General features: G+C 45.2%; 1 protein-coding gene across 1 annotated transcript in view; it reads right to left on the minus strand.

Annotated features, from left to right (window-relative positions):
• FER1L6 (fer-1 like family member 6) overlaps positions 1-19,637 on the minus strand; it is a 178,617-nt gene extending 158,980 nt beyond the window's left edge. The window contains exon 1 of the mRNA XM_065397689.1: positions 19,153-19,637. Coding sequence (XP_065253761.1) covers positions 19,153-19,637 — 485 coding nt within the window. The remainder of the gene's footprint in view (positions 1-19,152) is intronic.
• Between the last annotated feature and the right edge of the window lie 375 nt (positions 19,638-20,012).

Genomic DNA, 20,012 nt, shown 5'->3' on the forward strand with positions numbered 1-20,012 from the left:
CAGGTCACAGGATTCCCTGTGGAGCAATAGGTGCTATTTGCACTTTCTGTTACCAGTGGGGGGTGAATCAAGTTTGTCTTTCTGCATCTCTTCTCTGTGGCTTGTTTCCAACTTAGCTGGGAGCACATCTGCAGCTAGGGTGATTAGATGTCCCGATTTTATAGGAACAGTCCCGATTTTTGGGTCTTTCTTATGTAGGCTCCTCTTACCCCCCCACTCCCTGTCCCAATTTTTCACATTTGCTGTCTGGCCACCTTATCTGCAGCCTAGAGTCTATATCGTACCCACGGTGGGCTTTCCCCTTGCAGCAGGCTACTCTGACTTTGCACTCACTGAATTCCCTTGGATATTTCTGATGTGTTGGGGGTTTCCTCTGCCTCCTGTGAAAGTGGCAGGAGAGTCCATCCCATAAACCTATCAATGGTCTGAGATCTGCATGGATCAGAGGACATCTGATGGGACTGGGCATCTATGCAGATTCGATTCCTCTGCACAGCTCCCTGGGCTCCTATCTCTTCCCCATGACAGGGTGACACCACCATGATCTAGGCTACCTGGCAGCCCCTCACCAGTGGCTGCTCAGAAATCCCCCTCAGGAGGCAGTTTGCAGGAGTTACGCTGTGTTCCCAGCAGGTTTCTGCTTGGAAACCTGACTAGGCCTAAGGAGCTGCAGTATCCTCCCCAGCTCTGCGCCAACACTGCCCTCCGGCTCTGCAGAGCCCCTCTCCCTTCTGTGCTAGCTGCAGGGCCGGCTCCAGGCACCAGCTTAACAAGCAGGTGCTTGGGGCGGCCAAGGGAGAGGGGCGGCACGTGCGGCAATTCGGGGGCGGCAGGTCCCTCACTCCCTCTAGGAGTGAAGGACCTGCCGCTGAACTGCTGCCGCCAATCGCGGCTTTTGTTGTTGTTGTTGTTGTTGCTTGGGGCGGCAGAAATGCTGGAGCCGGCCCTGGTGAGCTGGAAAAGATGGGGGAGAATACACGGGAGCTGTTATGCTTCCTCTCCTCTACACCCCCCTACACTGCTTTTGGGGGGAGAAGGGAAAAGTGGAGATGCTATTTTACTATCCTCCACAACCCACAGCAGAGAGTGTGATGTAGCCCTCTAGTTGCTCTACCAGTTGTGGAGTGCTCCCAGGGCTAGCCTCTCCTGATCAGTTCTTTATCTCAAACCACTCCTACTTCTCTAGAGAGCCTGGACAAAATTCTACTCTTAGGGTATGTCTACACTACAGGACTAATCCGAATTTATATAATTCGAATTTAGGAAACCGATTTTATAAATTCGAATGTATTCGGCCACACTAGGCACCATTAATTCGGTGGTGTGCGTCCAAGCTACCGTAGTAGCATCGATTTCCAGAGCGTTGCATTGTGGGTAGCCAATAACATCTAATTGCCAATAACATCGAATTGCGGCCACACTAACCTTAATTCGGATTAACAATACCGATTTTGACGCTACTCCTCTCGTCGAGGAGGAGTACAGAAATCGAATTAAAGGGCTCTTTAATTCGAATTAAATGGCTTCGTTGTGTGGACGGTTCCAGAGTTAATTCGAATTAAAGCCACTAAATCCGAATTAAAGGCGTAGTGTAGACCAGGCCAGAGTTACACTGGGGTGAAAACAGAGCAACTCCAGTGAAGTCGTCGCGGTTACTCCAGCTTCACACCAGATGCAGGATTTCTTCCCAGGGATCTGTTTTTAAATCATCAGACAGCACGATTCTCACGTCATCACCCCACCCCCACCCCCAACTTAAATAAAACAGGCATTGAGGAACTAGCAAGGGCCTGGAAGAAAACACTGCAACCCTCACAAGAGATCAGTAAATGCAAGGAAGCCTGAAATCCAATTATCCTCACCCTTGTCTCAGCTTACATGATAGCACTAGTCTTCACTCAGCTGAAGAGTATTCTATTGCCCTACATTTCCCTTTACCTTGTTGTGCGTTCTGGAAAGATAGGCATGTGGTCCCTTTTTTTCTCAATCTCCATTATAGTTTTCTTGGGATGAAGTGACTAAGTCTAGTCTGAAGGGGCCACACTATGATTCTCGATTATACCGATCACTCATGCATGTATACTGTGTGTCAATCACCCTTGTATTTTGCACTCAGATCTGAAGGAGATGGGCAAAGTAAAAAAGACTTAATACTAGACTGAGCTTCCCTCTTGGCTGGCGGGAGATCGGTTACTTGTCTTTTCTTTTGAATGTAATCAGCACAGTTCCTTTCCTTGAAGGCTGGCTTTGCCGTTTGCATCTCTGAAGCTAGCCAGACAAGATCACAGTCTAAACTTTCCTTGGGGCATGGTTGCAGATCATGAGGCGGTCTCTCAGGTAATCTGCTCCCAGATCGTTAGGGCCTTTAGAAACTATGATCAGGACTTTGATTCAGGCCCCTGGCCTGTATCAGATGAGGAACCAGATGAGAGCCCTGGTGTGATTTTTCTCCTCGCTCCTGTGATGATGTGTTGCCAGATCGCATTAATCAGGATGCATAGGTGCCGACTTCCTCTCTACCTGGTGGGTGCTCGACACCCCTCCACCCCAGACCCCTTCTCCCAAGTCCCCACCCTGCCTCTTCCCACCCTCGCTCCGCCCCAGCCCCACACCCACTCCACCCCTTCCCCCAAGGCTGCACTCCCACCCTGCCTCTTCCCACCCCTGCCCCGCCTCTTCCCCATCTCTTTCTGCCCCCTCCCCCGAGCACACCTGTCCCGATTCCTCCCAGCGCCTCCTTCATGCCCAGAACTACTGATCCGCAGTGGGTGGGAAGCGCTGGGAGGGAAGGGGAGAAGTTGATCAGAGGGGCTGCCGGCGGGTGTGGGGGGGGGGCGCTGGGGAGAAGGGAGAGGAGCTGGCTGCAGGTGGGTACTAAGCACCCGCTAATTTTTTTCCATGGGTGCTCCAGGGCTGGGGCACCCACGGAGTCAGCACCTATGTCAGGACATGTTCTGGTGCATGTTGAACAAGCTGGTGTTTCTGGTTGGCCTCGATTGATAGCCCAAGGCAGAGGGAGTAGTAATGGAGTCTAAAAATGATGAAAGTATGGAACACAGCTGGGTGAAGTCAAAGTAATACTTTCCATATGGTTGTGTATCCTATCTCCTATTTTAAAGTGAGCTGCAAAGGTTTGGCTGAATATTTAACACTTGTTTGTAAGATTGCAAAACAAGGAAAAAATTAAGTGCCTGTCTGTAAAGACTCTGCTTGGTGATCAGTGCTGGTCAGTCACCTTTTAAGAGGCCACGGTTGTGTTTTTTCTCAGCGACTCAGTGCTGGATTGAGTCCTGCTGCTCAGGCTCGCCTCAGAAGCCTTCTGCCACCTAACTAGAGCCCCTCTTATCTAAGATACCCTGCTGCTCTGAGGCCACTTGAAGTATTTCCTGTTTCCCAGCAGCAATGTAAACTTCCACACTCCACCCCCTAATACTCATTAACCTTGATCCAGACGGACCACCACTATGGGAGAGAAGTAAATCAGTCTTCAGATGCCCATCCAATCCCAGGCTAATGGTAGAGACAAGATTTAAGAGTTCAGCTAAGCACAGGTCATTTTAATTGAATAATAAAAGTTGAACCCCCTTCAGCATCAACAGTTGGCAGCTCCAGAAAGCTGCAAGGTTATTAGTTTCCAAAGGCAAAACTCCCCTTGACGTCAATAGGGCCAGGAATTCTGTAGACAGAAATAGACTGTAGACAACCAAGAAACGTGAAAGGAAAACACTTTTGAGTATGTGAAATTAGTGACAGTGAATAAACTCTAAGAAATATTAAACTATTAATAGATTGCAAACATTTACCTAAAGTAAAAACCTAATTTGCTGTTACTAGAGATAAGCAATTGACAGAGGTACATTCAAAGGGCTAAATAATAATTAAAAAGTTCAGAGTTGTTCATACTGATCAGAGATCAATGCCAAACAAATGTTCCAGGGTGATCAAGCCAATAGGACAGAGTTTGAAGACACTTTAAACTCACTATTCTTAAACTTTCCCAGTTCAGGAGAAATACCATCGTGTTATTAATTTAGAGAGGATCTCCATGAAAACCATCAAGAAAATTACAATCATCAATGAACACTGCAGTAAGTTTATTTAAATAGACCAGAAAAAAAAATGGAAAACTACTGTATTTATAAAGGCACAGCTTGATCAAATACAGTGAGTAGCCTTAGGGCCAAATACTAGAAGTCATCAGGAAACAAGACAGTTGCCTCCAACAGGGGCATACACATGTTGCGAAAGCATAGAACTAGGGGTGGAAGAGACAACATTAAATCATCCATTCAATCTCCTGCATGTACAGAATTTTTCCTGTAGTATATAGTGCAGTACAGTGTTTTGTCCAATCTAATTTTGAACCTGCTTCCCTAGGAAGATTATTCCTCAAATTTATAGAATTCACTGCCAGCAAGTTTTCCCAATATTCAGTCTCAATTTTCCCCACTCTCAATTTCTTCCCATTGATTCTAGTTACACCCCCTTTTATTATGCTACATAATTCCTCTGTCCCCTTGGGGTTTGCTGTCCACCCTTTAAATTTTTATCAGCTCTTTTGCCCTCCCTTAGTAATTTCTTAGCCAATTTGTACCTATTTAGCTCTTTTAACCTTCCTTCACCAATCAGTCCCTCAAGCCCCTGGCTCATATTTGGACCCCTCTACTCCGTCAATATATTTCAGTATAGACATGCCCCCAAATGAATGCAATACTCCAGGTATGGTCGCACCAGAGCAATGTAGAGATAATTATCTCCTTGCTCTGCCACATGATGCCTCTGCAAATGCAGCCCAGAATTGCATGTCTTTTTTAGCAGCTATGTCTCATTGCAAACTCATTTCTGAGTTGCTGTCCACTGTTATCCCAGATTACTCCCTACTCCAGCATTCTGGCCAAGTCCAACTCCTTGCAGTGCCCTAATATAGCCTGTTCTTACTAGGAACTGTAATGATCCTGATTAGATGCTGAAAGCCATTACAACACAACAGCGCATACATATGCAAGCCAGTGTCAGCTCTGGAACTCTAGGAAAGGAGCTCTCTGCTGCCATCTAATGGTGAACTGGAGGGAAAGATTAAATGAGCTGGACCTCATTTGTATTTTTGTTACCCATCATCCCATCGTGACCATTTTGGTCATTGTGCTAAATATTAGATTGTAAGCACTTTGGAGCAGGGGCTGTCTTTTTATTCTGTTGGCACAGTGCCAACCGCAATGGGTTCTTGGTCCATTACTAGGGCTTTTAGGAGCTATAACAATACACACAATTAATAATAATCAGTTTTGGGTGTAGGGGTGTAACAGGGCAGGCTCCCCTCCTGTCTTGAGATCCCACACACATTGCTTTGGATGCCTTTGTGTTTGCACTTCCATGATCCCATGCAGCAAATTTGTCTACAGTTTTCCCTTGTCCTCAGCCCTTTCTGCAGGGAGAGGGAGAGAAATATCTCACCATCCTGAGATCTTACTTCCTCTGGGCTCTGCTAGCCTTCCCCCCTTGTATCTCTTTCCAGTGCTTTTTAACTACCCTCTCAGCTAATGGGATAGATAGCTCCTTAGCTTATCAGCGCCCTACTAGTCTGGTCAGGTAATCAAGTACTCTGCTCTTCCATCAGGCCTTCTCTGGGGGAGCTAATTAACCCTTAGATGATCTAAGCCCTGGATCAGCCACTGGCTCTCAGTCTTGTCACAAGGGGTAATGAAAAGTTATTATATGACACAAGGGCAAAGGATCCATACTGAATATGCTCTGAATGAGGAGTTGCCATAACCAAATCCTCAGTCTAGCAAGGCAGAGGGAGGGGAAGGGCCTCCTACCTTGTGATGAGGAGTGAATCCCTCTACTCAGGGGTCCTGTATGCCATTGAATCCCGACCACATTATAATGACAGAACCGAGTGAACTCCGATAAGGACCTGGATCCGGCTTTGCAGAGGAGGGGGCAAGGTGCCCCTGCACAGTATCAGTACGCTGTAATCACTATGGCTGGGCTATGGGAGAGTGCCTGAGAATCTGGGCTTGGCAGCGCAGCTAGAGTTGACAGCGCAGCAAGAGACAGCAACACAACTAGATAGGTGGCAAGGCCTCTCTTCACAAAAGCCAGGCAGCACTTCCCCCAGGGGCTGAAGATGGACCTGCCTGAGCACACATGGACTTCACTAGCCACTGACACCAAACCATGAGTGTGGTACACGCTAGGGGAAGGGGGGGGGCAAGTGCTGTGTGACAGAAACACTGAGGAAACTGAGGCAAAGGACTACTGCCAAAGATACAGTGGGGTAGATGTTTACTTATTATTCATATAAACATGTTGATTTGTTGTGTGTTGTCAAATTAATACTGGTTCCTTTTCCCCTGAATACAGGTTTTTCCTGTTTTATGCAGATTCAGTGCTGGCGAAGGGAGAAGTATCGCCCAATAAGGGTGCTCAGGGAAGGCATTTAATTTTCCCAGGTTTCTGGGTGGGGGTTCAAGCCAGTGTGTTTGTTAATTTCAAGAGGAACCCCTAGATATTTGAACCTGGGCCTTTTTGCTGCTAATAACACCTGACAGAAAAGTTTTATACACACCCACCCACCCAGTGCCATTCCAAAGACACACAAGCCCAAGATGATGGAAATCACAGGAGAGCCAATGACTGTTAGATTTTAGCCACAAATGTCAGAAAACCTCAAACAGCAACAGCTAGGAAGATTGTGGCACTAGTTAATCTGAACCTGAACCCTCCCCCTGACACAACCCCAGCCCCAGCCTAAGCTGAACTCAACGTCAGATCCAGGCACCACCTTCCTGCCTCATCTGTACCTTTTTCAGGCTCAAAGAGTCACCTATCCATCTAACTGACTGGCTGACAGAAACTCTCTTTGGTAAAATAATAAAGAGAACCCAGAATCTGAGATTACACATCCTGTGTTTTTACATAAGTAACAAAATAGATAATTAGTCCTGCCCTGAGTGCAGGGGACTGGACTAGATGACCTCTTGAGGTCCCTTCCAATCCTATGATTCTATATACACACAGTATGGTAGGGATAATTCTGGGTAGTTGCCATTCTGATCATCATACTGGAATGATTGCAACATCTGTATCGATAAAACAGTGAAGTTTCTACTCTAAATCAGGTACATGACAGGACTAAAATCTACACCTTTCCTGGCAGTGGGATAAAATGCATTCTTAAACTGCAGTATCTTTCCCCTGGAGCCATCTGGCACTAAAGGGGAAGGGGTGGAATTCTTTCCTACATTTGAAAACAAAGAAATCATTTCTAATCTACCCTTTAAAATGAAATCCCTGTGATGGCAATAAGAGTACAACACATCCGCACCAACAGGAAATGGCTTTTGGAAAATAAGATTTGATCCAGATTGAAATAACCAATGACCACTGAAACTGGATTCCACTCTAGAACTCTTTCTACTGAAAAATACACCTTCTTTGATGAAGAAGTAAATGAAAACTGAGCTATACTAATCGGAAAAATGAAAAAACACTGAAAATAAACTTCTTAGCGTTGAAGTCAGCGTTATGTCTGAACGTACCAGTCCAATCCGTCCACGAGAGTCTCCTGATAGTTAGCCTGTTGTAGAGTAGCCTAGAACCAGAGATTTCCATCTTTTATTTTGTGCAATCTGGGGAAAAAGTAATGAGTTATGGTGGTGAGACCTTGTTTTCTCTGCACAATTTGGTGAACATCTAAGTGGGTTTCAGAGCTTCCCTCCATTTGTTGTAGGCAGACCTAAAGAAAATAAAGCAATTCAAACTTAAGCAGATCCATAGAGAACTGAAAGATTTTAATGTTACATAATAGTGGATTGCCCTTGGTGTGTTTGCTGTCATACTTATCATGTAGGACTGAGGGCATTTACCGCAATCTTGTATTCAACATACTTAGAAAATACAAACTTCTACATCTCTACACAGCTGTACGTCTCAGCCTTTCCCTTGAAAGAGCAATAGATTGCTGGATATATATTGCTAATGTAAATCCAGGTGTAATGCAGACATTAATGAAGGAAAATGTATTATGATAAATTATCTTGCCCTATTATCGCTAGAGCAAATTAATGACAGAGAAGATTTCTCTAATCAAGGAAACCATTTCCCAGAATTCACCCTCCAATTTTCCACCCTCCAATTTTCAGCGGGGACTTGCTCTTTAAATCAAGAGAAAGTCACTGCTCCAAATAAATACAGCCAGGTGATCGCACAGAGACAACACTAAGTCTTAGCATGCCAGGATAGTCCAGTAATTATCCAGAGTATGATTTAGACTTTCGAGTCCTTGTTATGACCACGCTAGTGGCCTTAAATCTCACCAAATCTTGCTATCGATTTTGCTGCAGAGCTGCCTCATTACTCTGCCTCCTAGCTTAACACCATGCTGGTTAATTATGATTAGCTATTAAACATTGCGTGGCCCAACTGGAATGGAGAGTCAACACAGAATGTAGCATCATCATGCTCCTCTTCAGTGCCAAGCCTTCCCTCCTGGAAGGACAGTGGCCCACCAGGGAACATTTTTGACACAAAAGGGCTGGCTCTGCAAATGAAGTCAGTCCCTCTCCTCTGAAAGCTCCCCACTAGCACCAAGTCTTACATTTATCCCACAAAAGCATGTCATGTCTGTGCATCTACATTTGAATTGTTAGCTGAGATTTAACAAGTTAACCATCACACCTGTAAATTCTAGCACAGACTCTATAAACAATGATCATCTAATCTGACCGCCTGTGTAGCACAGGCCAATGGAACTTATTTGAATAATTTTCTGTTTGAACTGAAGCAGATCTTTTAGGAAAACATCTGATCTTGAGTTAAAAATTGCCAGCGATGGGGAATCCACCACAGCCCTTGATAAATTGTATCAATGGTCAATTACCCTCACTGTTAAAAATTTGCACCTTATTTCTAGTTTGAATTTGTTGAGCTTTAACTTCCAGCGAGTGGATCTCGTTATGTCTTTGCTGGACTGAAGAGCCCATTCCTATTTTAGCAACAAGCATTAGTGTCCTGTCTACACTTGAATTTACAATTTTGTTAACACACAAGTACATTTTGGGTGTAGACATACCCTAAGCATGTCTCTATCTATACTAGGTACTTATATGACCCCAATCACTCTAGTGTCTTTAGTGTATTTACCCTCTATGAGGTAGGGCAGTGCTATTCTTCTATTGTACAGACAGGGAACTGAAAGGAAACTAAGTGACTTGCCCAAGGTCACATAGGACATATGGGGCAGAGCAGGGAATTAAACCTAGGTCTCCCAAATCGTAGGCTAGCATCCTAATCACTGGACCATCCTTTCTCTCCCCCTCACTTGTGTGTACACATACAGCACCCTCCGTCCCCCCTGTGTTCTGCATGTTGCATATGCACCAGCACGCTGTCCTGTCACTGCCTGGGTCCCACTCTGTTGTACCCCTGCCACCCACAGAGTTGTCTCCTTCACCCACCCATGCTCTGTGTCCCCTCACATACTATCCTCCATCCATTCTCTCTGTCTCCCCCTCTTTGGGTCCAGTCTCTCTTATAGGGGTGCGTGCCCCCTCCCAGAGCAGTAACTTCCTCCTCCCTGTCAGGAAGCAAGCTGGCACCTGTAGTTTCTGCCCCCATTCCACATTGGCTCTTCCTCCCCTCTTCCTGTGCATGCAGCTAGCAGAAGGGAAGCTGGACTCTTCCCTCTGGCCCCTCCTGCTGCTCCTCTGCCTGTCAGCTGATGCAGGGAGTTCTTTCTGCTTTTCACCACAGTCCCACAGGAGTGAGGGCTGAGTGCTCTTCATCTGCTGCATGTAGCAGCATTTTGAGGGCTAGGATTGATCTCCCTTGCCCTCCCCTCCTTTCCCCTCTCCCACGGGCTCAAAGCAAAGAGGGAAAATGCAGTCTTGTCCTCTTCTACCTGAAAACCGTAGGGAAATCCCTCTCCATCTAGATCCCTCACCTGTAGTTAGGCCTCTGGTGGCCCATAGAGACCCTGCTGGCCCATAGAAGGATGCAGTTGAAAAGCTTACAAAGGAGGCCGAAAAAATTTCCATAGGCGTTTGAGAGCTGGCAGCTGGCTGGAGCTGGTTATTTCATCTGCCACTCATCCAAAGAGCATTCACACTGGGCAGTACTGCTGTGCTGGCACTGAGCGTTAGATTCCTAACAGCCAGCAGAAACATGGGACAGCTCTCATATCTCTGCCTCGTGTCATTCAGGCTTGGCTCCATGCCTAACCCGCTTTCTTCACTTCGCTATCTTGCTTTTTTTTTTTTTTTTTTTTGGTGAGCTTGAGAAAATTAATGTGGTTATTCTCCAGTCTGAATTTTTTATATACATCTGCTCAGAAAGAATCATAATAATAAACCATATCTGTGTGAACAGGAAGAACACTGAGCCATTAATTTTCCCTTTCTGTTGTTAAAAGTGCCTAAACAATTTTCTGTTTCTTTTCAATTTAATTACAAGTTTTGCTTTGAAATAGATGGACTCTGTCTCGGTGGAAAATCCCTCTTATCTACACTCTTTGAAGTGAACAAAAAAACTGAACAGAACAAATTAGACTTGAGTACAGGCGAGGGTTGCCAACATTGTATTTAAAAAGTACTGGACAGACCTCAGATGTCCCCATTCTTGACTTGAACCTCTGAGGGCAAGTCCCTTTCCCCCCACCCCCATGCTTCCTAGGGTCTCTCTCTCTCAGTTCTGGATGCTGCAGAGAACCCAGGGCCTCAGATGCTAGGCCAGCAGCCACTGCAACTCCTGTTCTGGTTCTGCTTGGGCGCCAGGAGCGGAGTTGGAGGCTGCAGTTGCTGGTCTTTGCCTGCTGCAGTGCTGTGCACCCTGCTGAGGACATTGGCCGAGACTGCGAGTGGGGAGGGTACACCCCAGGAGTATCGACTCACCTGCCAAAGAGAGCCCCTTTCTGCCCTGGCCATTCTGTGCCGCTCCAGGGCACACAGCCCTGTCCACTTGCCCTGCCAGACAGAGCAGGGAAAGCAGATGGGACTGCACTCAAGGGCCGGAGTCAGCAGGGGGCCAGTACTCCTGGATGCATCTTTCCATTCCTCTCCAAACCCTGGCCGTTGATCGCTGCCCAGTCTGCTTTCCCTGCACAGCACCGAAGAGCCAGGGTTGGGAGGGGAGTGGAAAAATGGACCTGTGAGTACCGGCCCCCTACTGTTGAAATACAGGCTAAAAGGCATCCCGTACTGATTTAGTACGGAACAGGCAATTTTCTACTTAAATAAGGGACATCCCTTGTAATATGTAACTGTTGGCAACCTTAGGACAGGCATGGGTTTCTTTAGCAGTCACCAGTGTTATGTTATTATGCAGTTTATGTTTCCATTCTTTTTTATGTTTTTCCTAGAGTGGGACTACTAATTGGCTTGCAACATACGAATAATGTGTGAAATCTTTAGAGAACTACGATCAGGGCCGGCTCCAGGCACCAGGCAACCAAGCTGGTGCTTGGGGCGGCACCTGGAGGGGGGCGGCGCGGCGCTCGGGCCGCCGGGGAGAGCGGGGCCACAGCCGGGCTCGCCGCCCTCCCCCCGGCGCTCTGGCCGCCCTCCCCCCCTGCGCCCTCCCCCCGGCTGCCGCTCTGGCCGCCGGGGGGAGAGCCGAGCCCCAGCCGGGGCTCGCCGCCCTCTCACCGCCCTGCCCCCGGCGCTCTGGCCGCCGGGGGGAGAGCCGAGCCCCCGCCGGGGCTCGCCGCCCTGCCCCCGCCGGGGCTCGCCGCCCTCCTCCCAGGGCTCCGGCCGCCCTCCCCTCCGGCGCCCTCCCCCCGGCCGCCGGGGGGATCGCCACCCTCGCCCCGGGGCTCCGGCTGCCCTCCCTCCGGCGGGAGAGCGGAGCCCCCGCCGGGGCTCGCCGCCCCCCCCCCCCGCGGGGGGGGGGGGGGGGGGGCGGCGGCGGCTTTTTTGCCTGGGGCGGCAAAAAAGCCAGAGCTGGCCCTGACTACGATCACCAGATAATGCAGCCCTGTTATTTCTCTTATCTTCTATTGCATATATTCATTCCAAGCAAAAGCTGACAAAAGCACAGCAAACAGAACACACCTGAAAGAGATGTGCAGCAAGTTTAAAAAAGGTGAATTTGTAGACTATGATATCCAAATCATTGCCTTCTCATCTGGTTATGCAAATTTAAGAATTACATTTGAGTTCTCAAACGCATTTTGAAACGAAATTAATGTTTTCAGACTAAATAAAATGTGTCTGCCTAGTAACTGTAGAAAAGATATCAAGGAGAGTTTTACACTGAGAAAAGCGAGTGGAGCACCCAAATACAGACAAATCACCAGGCCTAAATCTTCTGGGCTGTTCTTCTATTATAGCACTCATAAAACAGCTCCTGTATAGCAAGTCATTCATTCATCCCATAAATGAGCGGCAAGCTGTCATTGAAAGCTTAAAAGTAGGAAATAGAATTTCACCTAAATACGTTTGAGACTCTGGGCCTAGAATCCCAATCTCACAAACGCTCTCTTGTGTAAGTAACTCTTACCAACCCAGCCAGAAGCTTGCAAGAACAGGCCCTGGTTTCTTGCCATATTTATAATCTTTAAATATAAGCACATTTTTGAGTAATTAAAGTGCAGCCAAACCCATCTTCAAGTATTTGAAGTTTTCTTGCACCCTAAATGTCAATAAAATCTGATCCGCTATTTTAAAAAGTCTGCTATTAAAATGACATTCCTTTGTTTAGACTCTGTGGGCCACATTTTAGCCAAAAGCAAATTTTAAACTGATGAGATACTGTAAGAATCCATAAGGGCTTGTTTACATGGGGAAATTGACTGTCATAGCTACAGTGGAATAATTATTCCACTAAAGCTATGTGGGCATAACTCCCCCCTGTGGACACACTATTCCAGAATTATTCCTCTGTAGCAATGCTGGTCAATTTCCCCGTGTAGACAAACCCTAAGAAATTAGGCTTTGAAAGGCAATGCTTGCAGCACCTTCATTTTAGTAGCACAAACACAGCACTATAGTTAAAAGGCTTTAGGAGATTAAAACAATTACTAGAGCTTTTTTTAAATCTGTAAACTCTAATGCTAATACTTTGATAGCTTTCACAAAGATGTGGGGGGGTTTTGTACACAAAGGAAAGGATATAGACTGCAGCTGTCACAAATAGCTTTGTAGCTCTGAAAGGCACAATAACGAATGCATATGTTTATACAATATACAATCTTGTTAAAGAATCACCATAATTCTAATGTAGTTATTAGTCCTTTTTGCTTCCTGGCTGGCTGGTTAAATATAATACATATCTTTGTAGCAATCTCGGATTATAGAATTTCCAATATGTACAAGAGCAGTTTGAGATTCTTTTAAGCTCCATCCGTTTGTATATAGTACAGTAAAGGCAGCCCGGTAAGAGACATAAAGTGTGCTGCATGTACTGTGAAAAATACAGCAAAATGAAAGGTAAATGCAACTTTTGTTAAAACATGTAGCTATGCCACTTTTATTAAAAACCTCCTTTTATGGAATTGCTATTTCACCACAAAACAGCTCTAAGGAGCAAGTTTCTGTATGTGACTTCTCAATGCTAAGAGACTGCCTTTGGCTCATGCATTTCTGATCTTCAGCAAGCAGAAATGTATTATGGACAGCAACACATTATTGCGTACATCAAACATTTCCCCAGTGTTCAGCACACAAACTGATCGGTGACGCCAAAATTATGTATTTTTATCATATCCTTTTTTTAGAAATACACCAAGTATTATTTATGTATTCAGCTCTTGCTAAACTGATACTTCAAATATTTATAGACAAGCTGGTGTGGATATTTTAGTGCAGGCAAATGGAAATATATTAGAAATAATTTTAAAAATCCTTCTTACTGAGTCCATATCTTTTTTTCTTGAGGTCTAACAAGATACATATTTCAAGATGTGTATCTCTCCCTCCACCCCCCAACACTAGCCGTAACCTGACAATGTGTTACCATGAATACATCATACAGAAAAGCAGGAGTCCTTTTGAAAGCATAGCCCATGACCAAGGTACACAGTTATCAAACTGCCTATTTATAGACTAGACAGAGCAGCCAAATGTTACTTGCTATCAGGTCTCATTTGCAAGCCAGTAGAAACTCTTGCAGCGATGCAGATGCGCCACTGTAAGCACCCTAATGTAACCCCTCTAAGCGGACAGGAGAGAGCTCTCCCATCAACTTAACTCCTGCCCCGCAAGCGTGGTAGCTATGCCAGCCGTAGAAGCTCTCCCGCTGACATAGCGCTGTGCACACCAGTGATTAGGTTGGTGTAACTTAGGTCTCTGGGGGAGGAGCTTTTTCACACCCCTGAGCAACGTAAGTTATACCACAGTAAGTGCTAGTGTACACATAGCCGAATACTTGTATCTTTGGATTTGTGGTATGCCCTGTACCTACCCCCTACACATGAGACTAATCAGCTCCTTGTAGCCTTAGGCTATGCCTACACTGCACTTTTGTCGGTCAGGAGTGTGAAAAAACACACCCTTAACCAACAAAAGTTCTACCGACAAAAAGCGGCAGTGTGGACTGCACTTTGTCGGCAGGAGACCCTCTCCCGCCAACAAAGCTACCCCTGCTCGTTGGGGGTGGTTTTATTTTGCCAGCAGGAGAACTCTCTCCCACCAGCAAAGAGCGGCTGCATGGGAGACCATACAGTGGCACAGCTGTGCCGCTGTAAGGTACACAGTGTAGACATAGCTAAGAGTATGCCAGGGCGTGTCTACACTTACCTCCGGAGCGATCGATCCAGCGGGGGTCGATTTATCGCGTCTAGTGAAGACGCGATAAATCGACCGCCAAGCACTCTCCCATGGACTCCGGTACTCCACCCGAGCGAGAAGCGTAGGCGGAGTCGACGGGGGAGCATCAGCAGTCAACCTACCGCAGTGAAGACACTGCGGTAAGTAGATCTAAGTACGTCGACTTCAGCTATGTTATTCACATCGCTGAAGTTGCAAAACTTAGATCGACCCCCTCCCCCCTCAGTGTAGACCAGGCCCTGCCAGTAAAGAAACTGGAGTGACAAATCCAGAGTCAAGTTCATGTGAACCAAGAAGTTAAGGTCTTTAGAGAAATACCAACAACAGAGAGGTAATTCAATTACAGATGTGAAATGGAAAGAGTTTATAAGAGAAGAGATACAGCCTTCTTGGATATATCTTTTAGGCTCAATTTGTTCCAGCTAACATGGAAGTTTGATATTTTACAAAATAGCATTTATTAGGTTCAAGAAGTGAAGAAACTGAAGTAGGGTTTTTAAAGTAAAACAAATATAGATCATGTGGAGGCTAATTTTTGTATCTTTCCTTACTTATAGACACTCCTTCATTGTCTGGTAATTCCTGGTACATCTGCTAGGGATTCAAAGAAAAGGAGCATCTTTGAGGAGTACTCCTGCCTAATGTAAGAAGTGACTGAAGTGACCCATAAATCTAAGAGATAAGCCTAACCATTCAGGACCAAGTTCAAAATTTAGGTCGGAATACCCTTCAATTTTAATGCATAAACTCAACCCAAAAGACATCTGCAGACTATCTTACCCAGAAGGAATATAATTATTTATATTTTGTGGTGCTTCACTCATTATAACTCAGGATAGATTAGTTGCTGGGTTTTGCTGGTACATGCTAGCCTGGAAGCAAACATAAATAGTGCTTTAATTTTGGATCATGCCATCTGTTTAATAATGGATCTGGGATACACCTCCTCTGAAGACTCAAGATGGAAACAAAATACCTCCCCACTGAAACATCACCATTTTCATATAACCATAGGAAAAAGCCATCTTCAACTTCACAAACAAAACCCTCCATTCAGTCCCCTTGAACGATACATTCCGAGAAGTCCTACAAGCAGCTATCCGGGAAGAATGCAAAAGAGGTCTCCAGCAAAGAGCAAGAGCGTAGCATTATTAGATTTCTTATCTAAAGAAAGAAACAATCAAGAAACTGCTTATAAAGAAGTCAAGCTAGTGATAATTTTCTGTGTTGCTTTATCAATGTATGCCAAGTAAAAAGCCAATGGAGGCCTGCCCAGATGGGAAGGATCTATGGTAAATCAAAAAGATTAAGAATGCAGAGACAATCCAAGCAGATTTCTAGCCACAATGATCAGTGCCAAAGAATACAGTACAACAGGCAACCCACAACAGAAGCAAAGCCATAAAGAGTGTGTCATTCAGACAATCCTATCAAACCCTGAACTCTGAACAATATAATTCAGTCAGAGCAAGGCTGATCACTTCACCAGTGGCTTGCTTCTTAGTCTATTGCCCTTGGGTCATATAGGATCTATAGATAAACTAATAATATTACAAGCAATGTGCCACCTGGTAAAACTGCTGCAGGTGGATACCTTGTGGCTTCCATGGGTGGTCCCTAAGCACATGCAGTAGCTGTAGCCATGGAGGAAGAGGAGCTTCACAGGAGATGGAAACCTGTGAGCTGGCTACTTCCCTCCCCTGGAGAGCTGGAGCTGTTTCCAGCTGCCTAGTTCTCCCCATCTAGCTACAGGCAGGTCCCTGTGGCAGCCTTTCTTCGTGGCCCTGTTCTTATAGATTCATCAATTCCAAGGCCAGAAGGTACCGTTGTGACCATCTAGTCTCACCTCCTGTACAGCACAGGCCATAGAACTTCCCAAAATAATTTCTAGAGCAGATATTTTAGAGAAACATCCAATCGGAGTTTAAAAATTGTCAGCCAGGGACAACCCACCACAACCCTTTATAAGTGGATTCAGTGGTTAATTACGCTCACTGTTAGAAAGTTTCACCATATTTCCAGTCTGAATTTGTCTAGCTTGAACTTATAAAAATAAATAAATAAAAAAACTTCTAGCCATTGGATCATGTTATACCTGTCTCTGCTAGACTGAAGAGCCCATTATTAAACATTTGTTCCCCGTGAAGGTACTTATAGACTGTAATCAAGATACCCCTTAACCATCTCTTTGTCAAGCTCTCTAGCACACCTGCTGGCTCCATGCAGTTCAGTGCAGGAGGCGGGCGGAGACGGTAGGGCTGGGAGGAGAAGCAGCTGCAAAGTCCTGCAGAGAGAAGGGTAGGCAGCACAACATTAGCTTTCTTCTAGTCTTCTGAAACTTCCCCAGTGCTCCAAGACTTATTGAAAATAAACATTAGTTGTCCAGCAAACTCCTCGGCCAGCTCTTTTAAAATTCTAGGATACAAGTTATCTGGGCCTGCTGATTTAAAAATGCCTAACTTTAGTAGCTTCTGTTTAACATCCTCCAGAGATGTTAACAGAATGGAAAGTGTTATCACTATCATATGGTGTGATTATATCATCTGTTTCTCCCCGCCAAGTACAGAAAATAAATATCTATTGACCACTTCTGCCTTTTCTGCATTATTATTGATAATTCTACCATTTCCATCTTGTAATGGACTAATACCATTGTCAGGATTCTTTTTGTTTCTAAAACTCCTCCTTATTGTCTAACTCTATTAGCCATAGGTTTCTCCTAGAAACAGCCAGGCTTGTGAAGAGAGCCTAGAATGAGGTTTGGCTGTGTTATTATTTTCATTAATAATAAAGACAGCTGGTTGAGAATTTTTTGACTAAATGCTTTTTTCCTTCAGCAAATGCATATTCATCAAAACTGAAACTTTTCATGCAAAAGGATCTGTTTTGACTAAACTTTCATTGGGAAGGTTTCTCGGATGCAGAATAGAATTTCTGGTCAGAGAGAGAGAGAGAAAGTAAGATCCCAGAATATCCAACCTTGATGGTTCAGACACTCACCAGTGATGAGGGAAACCCAGATCTGCCTGATTCAGACCAGGGACTTGAAGCTGGAAGTGAGGGCCCTAACCACCAAGCTATTGGACAGTCTAGGGCAGGGCTCTCTCAGTTTCGCCTGTTGAAGCTGCTCCACTTTGTATAAACAATTAAATATTCTTTGGACCAGAAAGAGACTTTATGGTAGTAGAGACACCAAATAAGGCAAAACAGGGACTTGAACCAGCATCTCTTCCACATCCCACCTGAGTGTTTTAACAACTGGACTCTTGGCTCAGGTCATCTCTCCTTTTATTTTTTATTTGCCGCCACAAAAAAAAAAAAAAAAAAATCAAAATATATCAGTTTTCTTCCAATGTGGAATGAAACCAAATTTCAGAACCTTCAATATTTTTGCAAAATAGAGTTCTAGTTTTCCAGCCAACCCTCCTGATAAAGCCAACTCCCCAGAAAGGGGTAAGTTTGACTTTCTACAGTAATTGTAGGTGTCATGTGGAAAAGAGCTGGGACACCAGCTGGCCACAGTGCCCAAAGAAATTTTCTACACAGTACACCTAACATACTGAAGCATGTTTTCTGAATTTTTTTAGAAATTAAATTTCATATCTAGCATAAAGTGTATGTAATATATAACCTGCTGTACACTGGCAATAGTCATGAATACAGCTGGGTCTAATGCTATTTGTTGAATAATATATTGGATGAATGTCATCATTCATCAGATAAAATATCTGACAAAAATTAGTTGCATTATTCAACCAGTTTTACGCTTGTCAAGTGATATATTCAGCAATACTTTATTAATCAAATATATTATCTGATAAATTATTTTATCCAGTAATCAAAGAGCTCTGTTATTACTTATATGAAATTACCTCAGATCAGGAGGACACACTATAAAAAACAAGAATTTGACATATTCAGGATCTTTAATGAAAAGCAAACCTATTCTTTCTGATACAGTTTGTGTTGCTGGGAGACAGACAAGTACTAAAGTGAAATAATATCTTCTGTTGGACCAACCTCTGTTGCTGAAAGATACTAGCTTTTGAGCCACACACAGCTCTTCTTCAGGTCTGACCTTTCACCAACAGAAGTTGGTCCAATAAAAGATATTACCTCACCCACCTTGTCTCTCTAATATCCCGGGACCAACATGGTTACAACAGCACCGCAAACAAGTGAAATATTCAAACTTACAGGGCAAGAACAAACTTCCAAACATAGATTTCTCCCCCTCATTTCCACTCTCCCATTTTGCCCTATATTTCTGCCCCTACATCGCCTCTCTCACTGGTTTCTCCTCCATCTGCCCCACATACCTGATCTTCTCTACTTTCCCTTGGCCCTCACCTCAGACTTTACAACTTTCAAATAAAGCCTCACTGACGTGTGTCCTGGCTCCATCACAATCTTTACCATTACAATCCGCTCCACTGATATATTTGCTTTCGTCCTCCAGCTTGCCAGTGCATTCCTTGACTTGAGCATTGTCCTCATCTCTGTTGCCATCTTTTTCACCACCCTCACCTCATCACTGACATCAGCTCCACCATTAACATCTTCAGCTCCATCACCATCCTCACTGTCATCCCTATCTCCATCATTCACCTCATCGCTGTCATCAGCTCCATTGCTATCAGTTCCCTTGCCAGCTCTATCGCCCTCCTTGGTGCTCTCCAGGGCTCTGCCTGGGCTTCTGTCCTGGGCTCTGTTACTGCCATTGAATCTCTGGGCACCATCATTGCTGACCTGGGCAATGCCACAGTCATCAGTTCTTTGGTCACCCCCATCATCTGCCTCTTGGTCACCATCATCCTGGGTCCCATTGGCTTTACTGTCAGCCCCATCAACAGATCTTTTCACCACTACCATCATCAGCTCATTCACCTCCCTTGTCACTTCCATCCTGGGCTCTGTTGCTATCGACTCCCTGATTGTCACTGTTGTCCCAGGCTCTGCCGCCATCATTGGCTCCCTCATCACAGCTGTCTTGGGACATTCTCGGCTCCACCACGGTCATCAGCTTCCTGGTTATCCCTGTCATTGGCTCTTCACCTCCCTCATTGATTCCATCCTGGCCTCCATTGCCATCCTCATCACCTCCATCCTTGGTTCTGTCACCTCCCTCCTCAGCCCCACTGCAGTCCTTGTCACCATCATTAGCTCCATCACCATTGTGCACTCTTGTTGCCACCATTCTGCTCTCCACTGCTGTTGCTGGCTCCCTCTCTGTTGCCATCCTAATCT

Source organism: Emys orbicularis, chromosome 2 (genome assembly GCF_028017835.1).
Source record: "Emys orbicularis isolate rEmyOrb1 chromosome 2, rEmyOrb1.hap1, whole genome shotgun sequence".
NCBI lineage: Eukaryota > Metazoa > Chordata > Testudines > Emydidae > Emys > Emys orbicularis.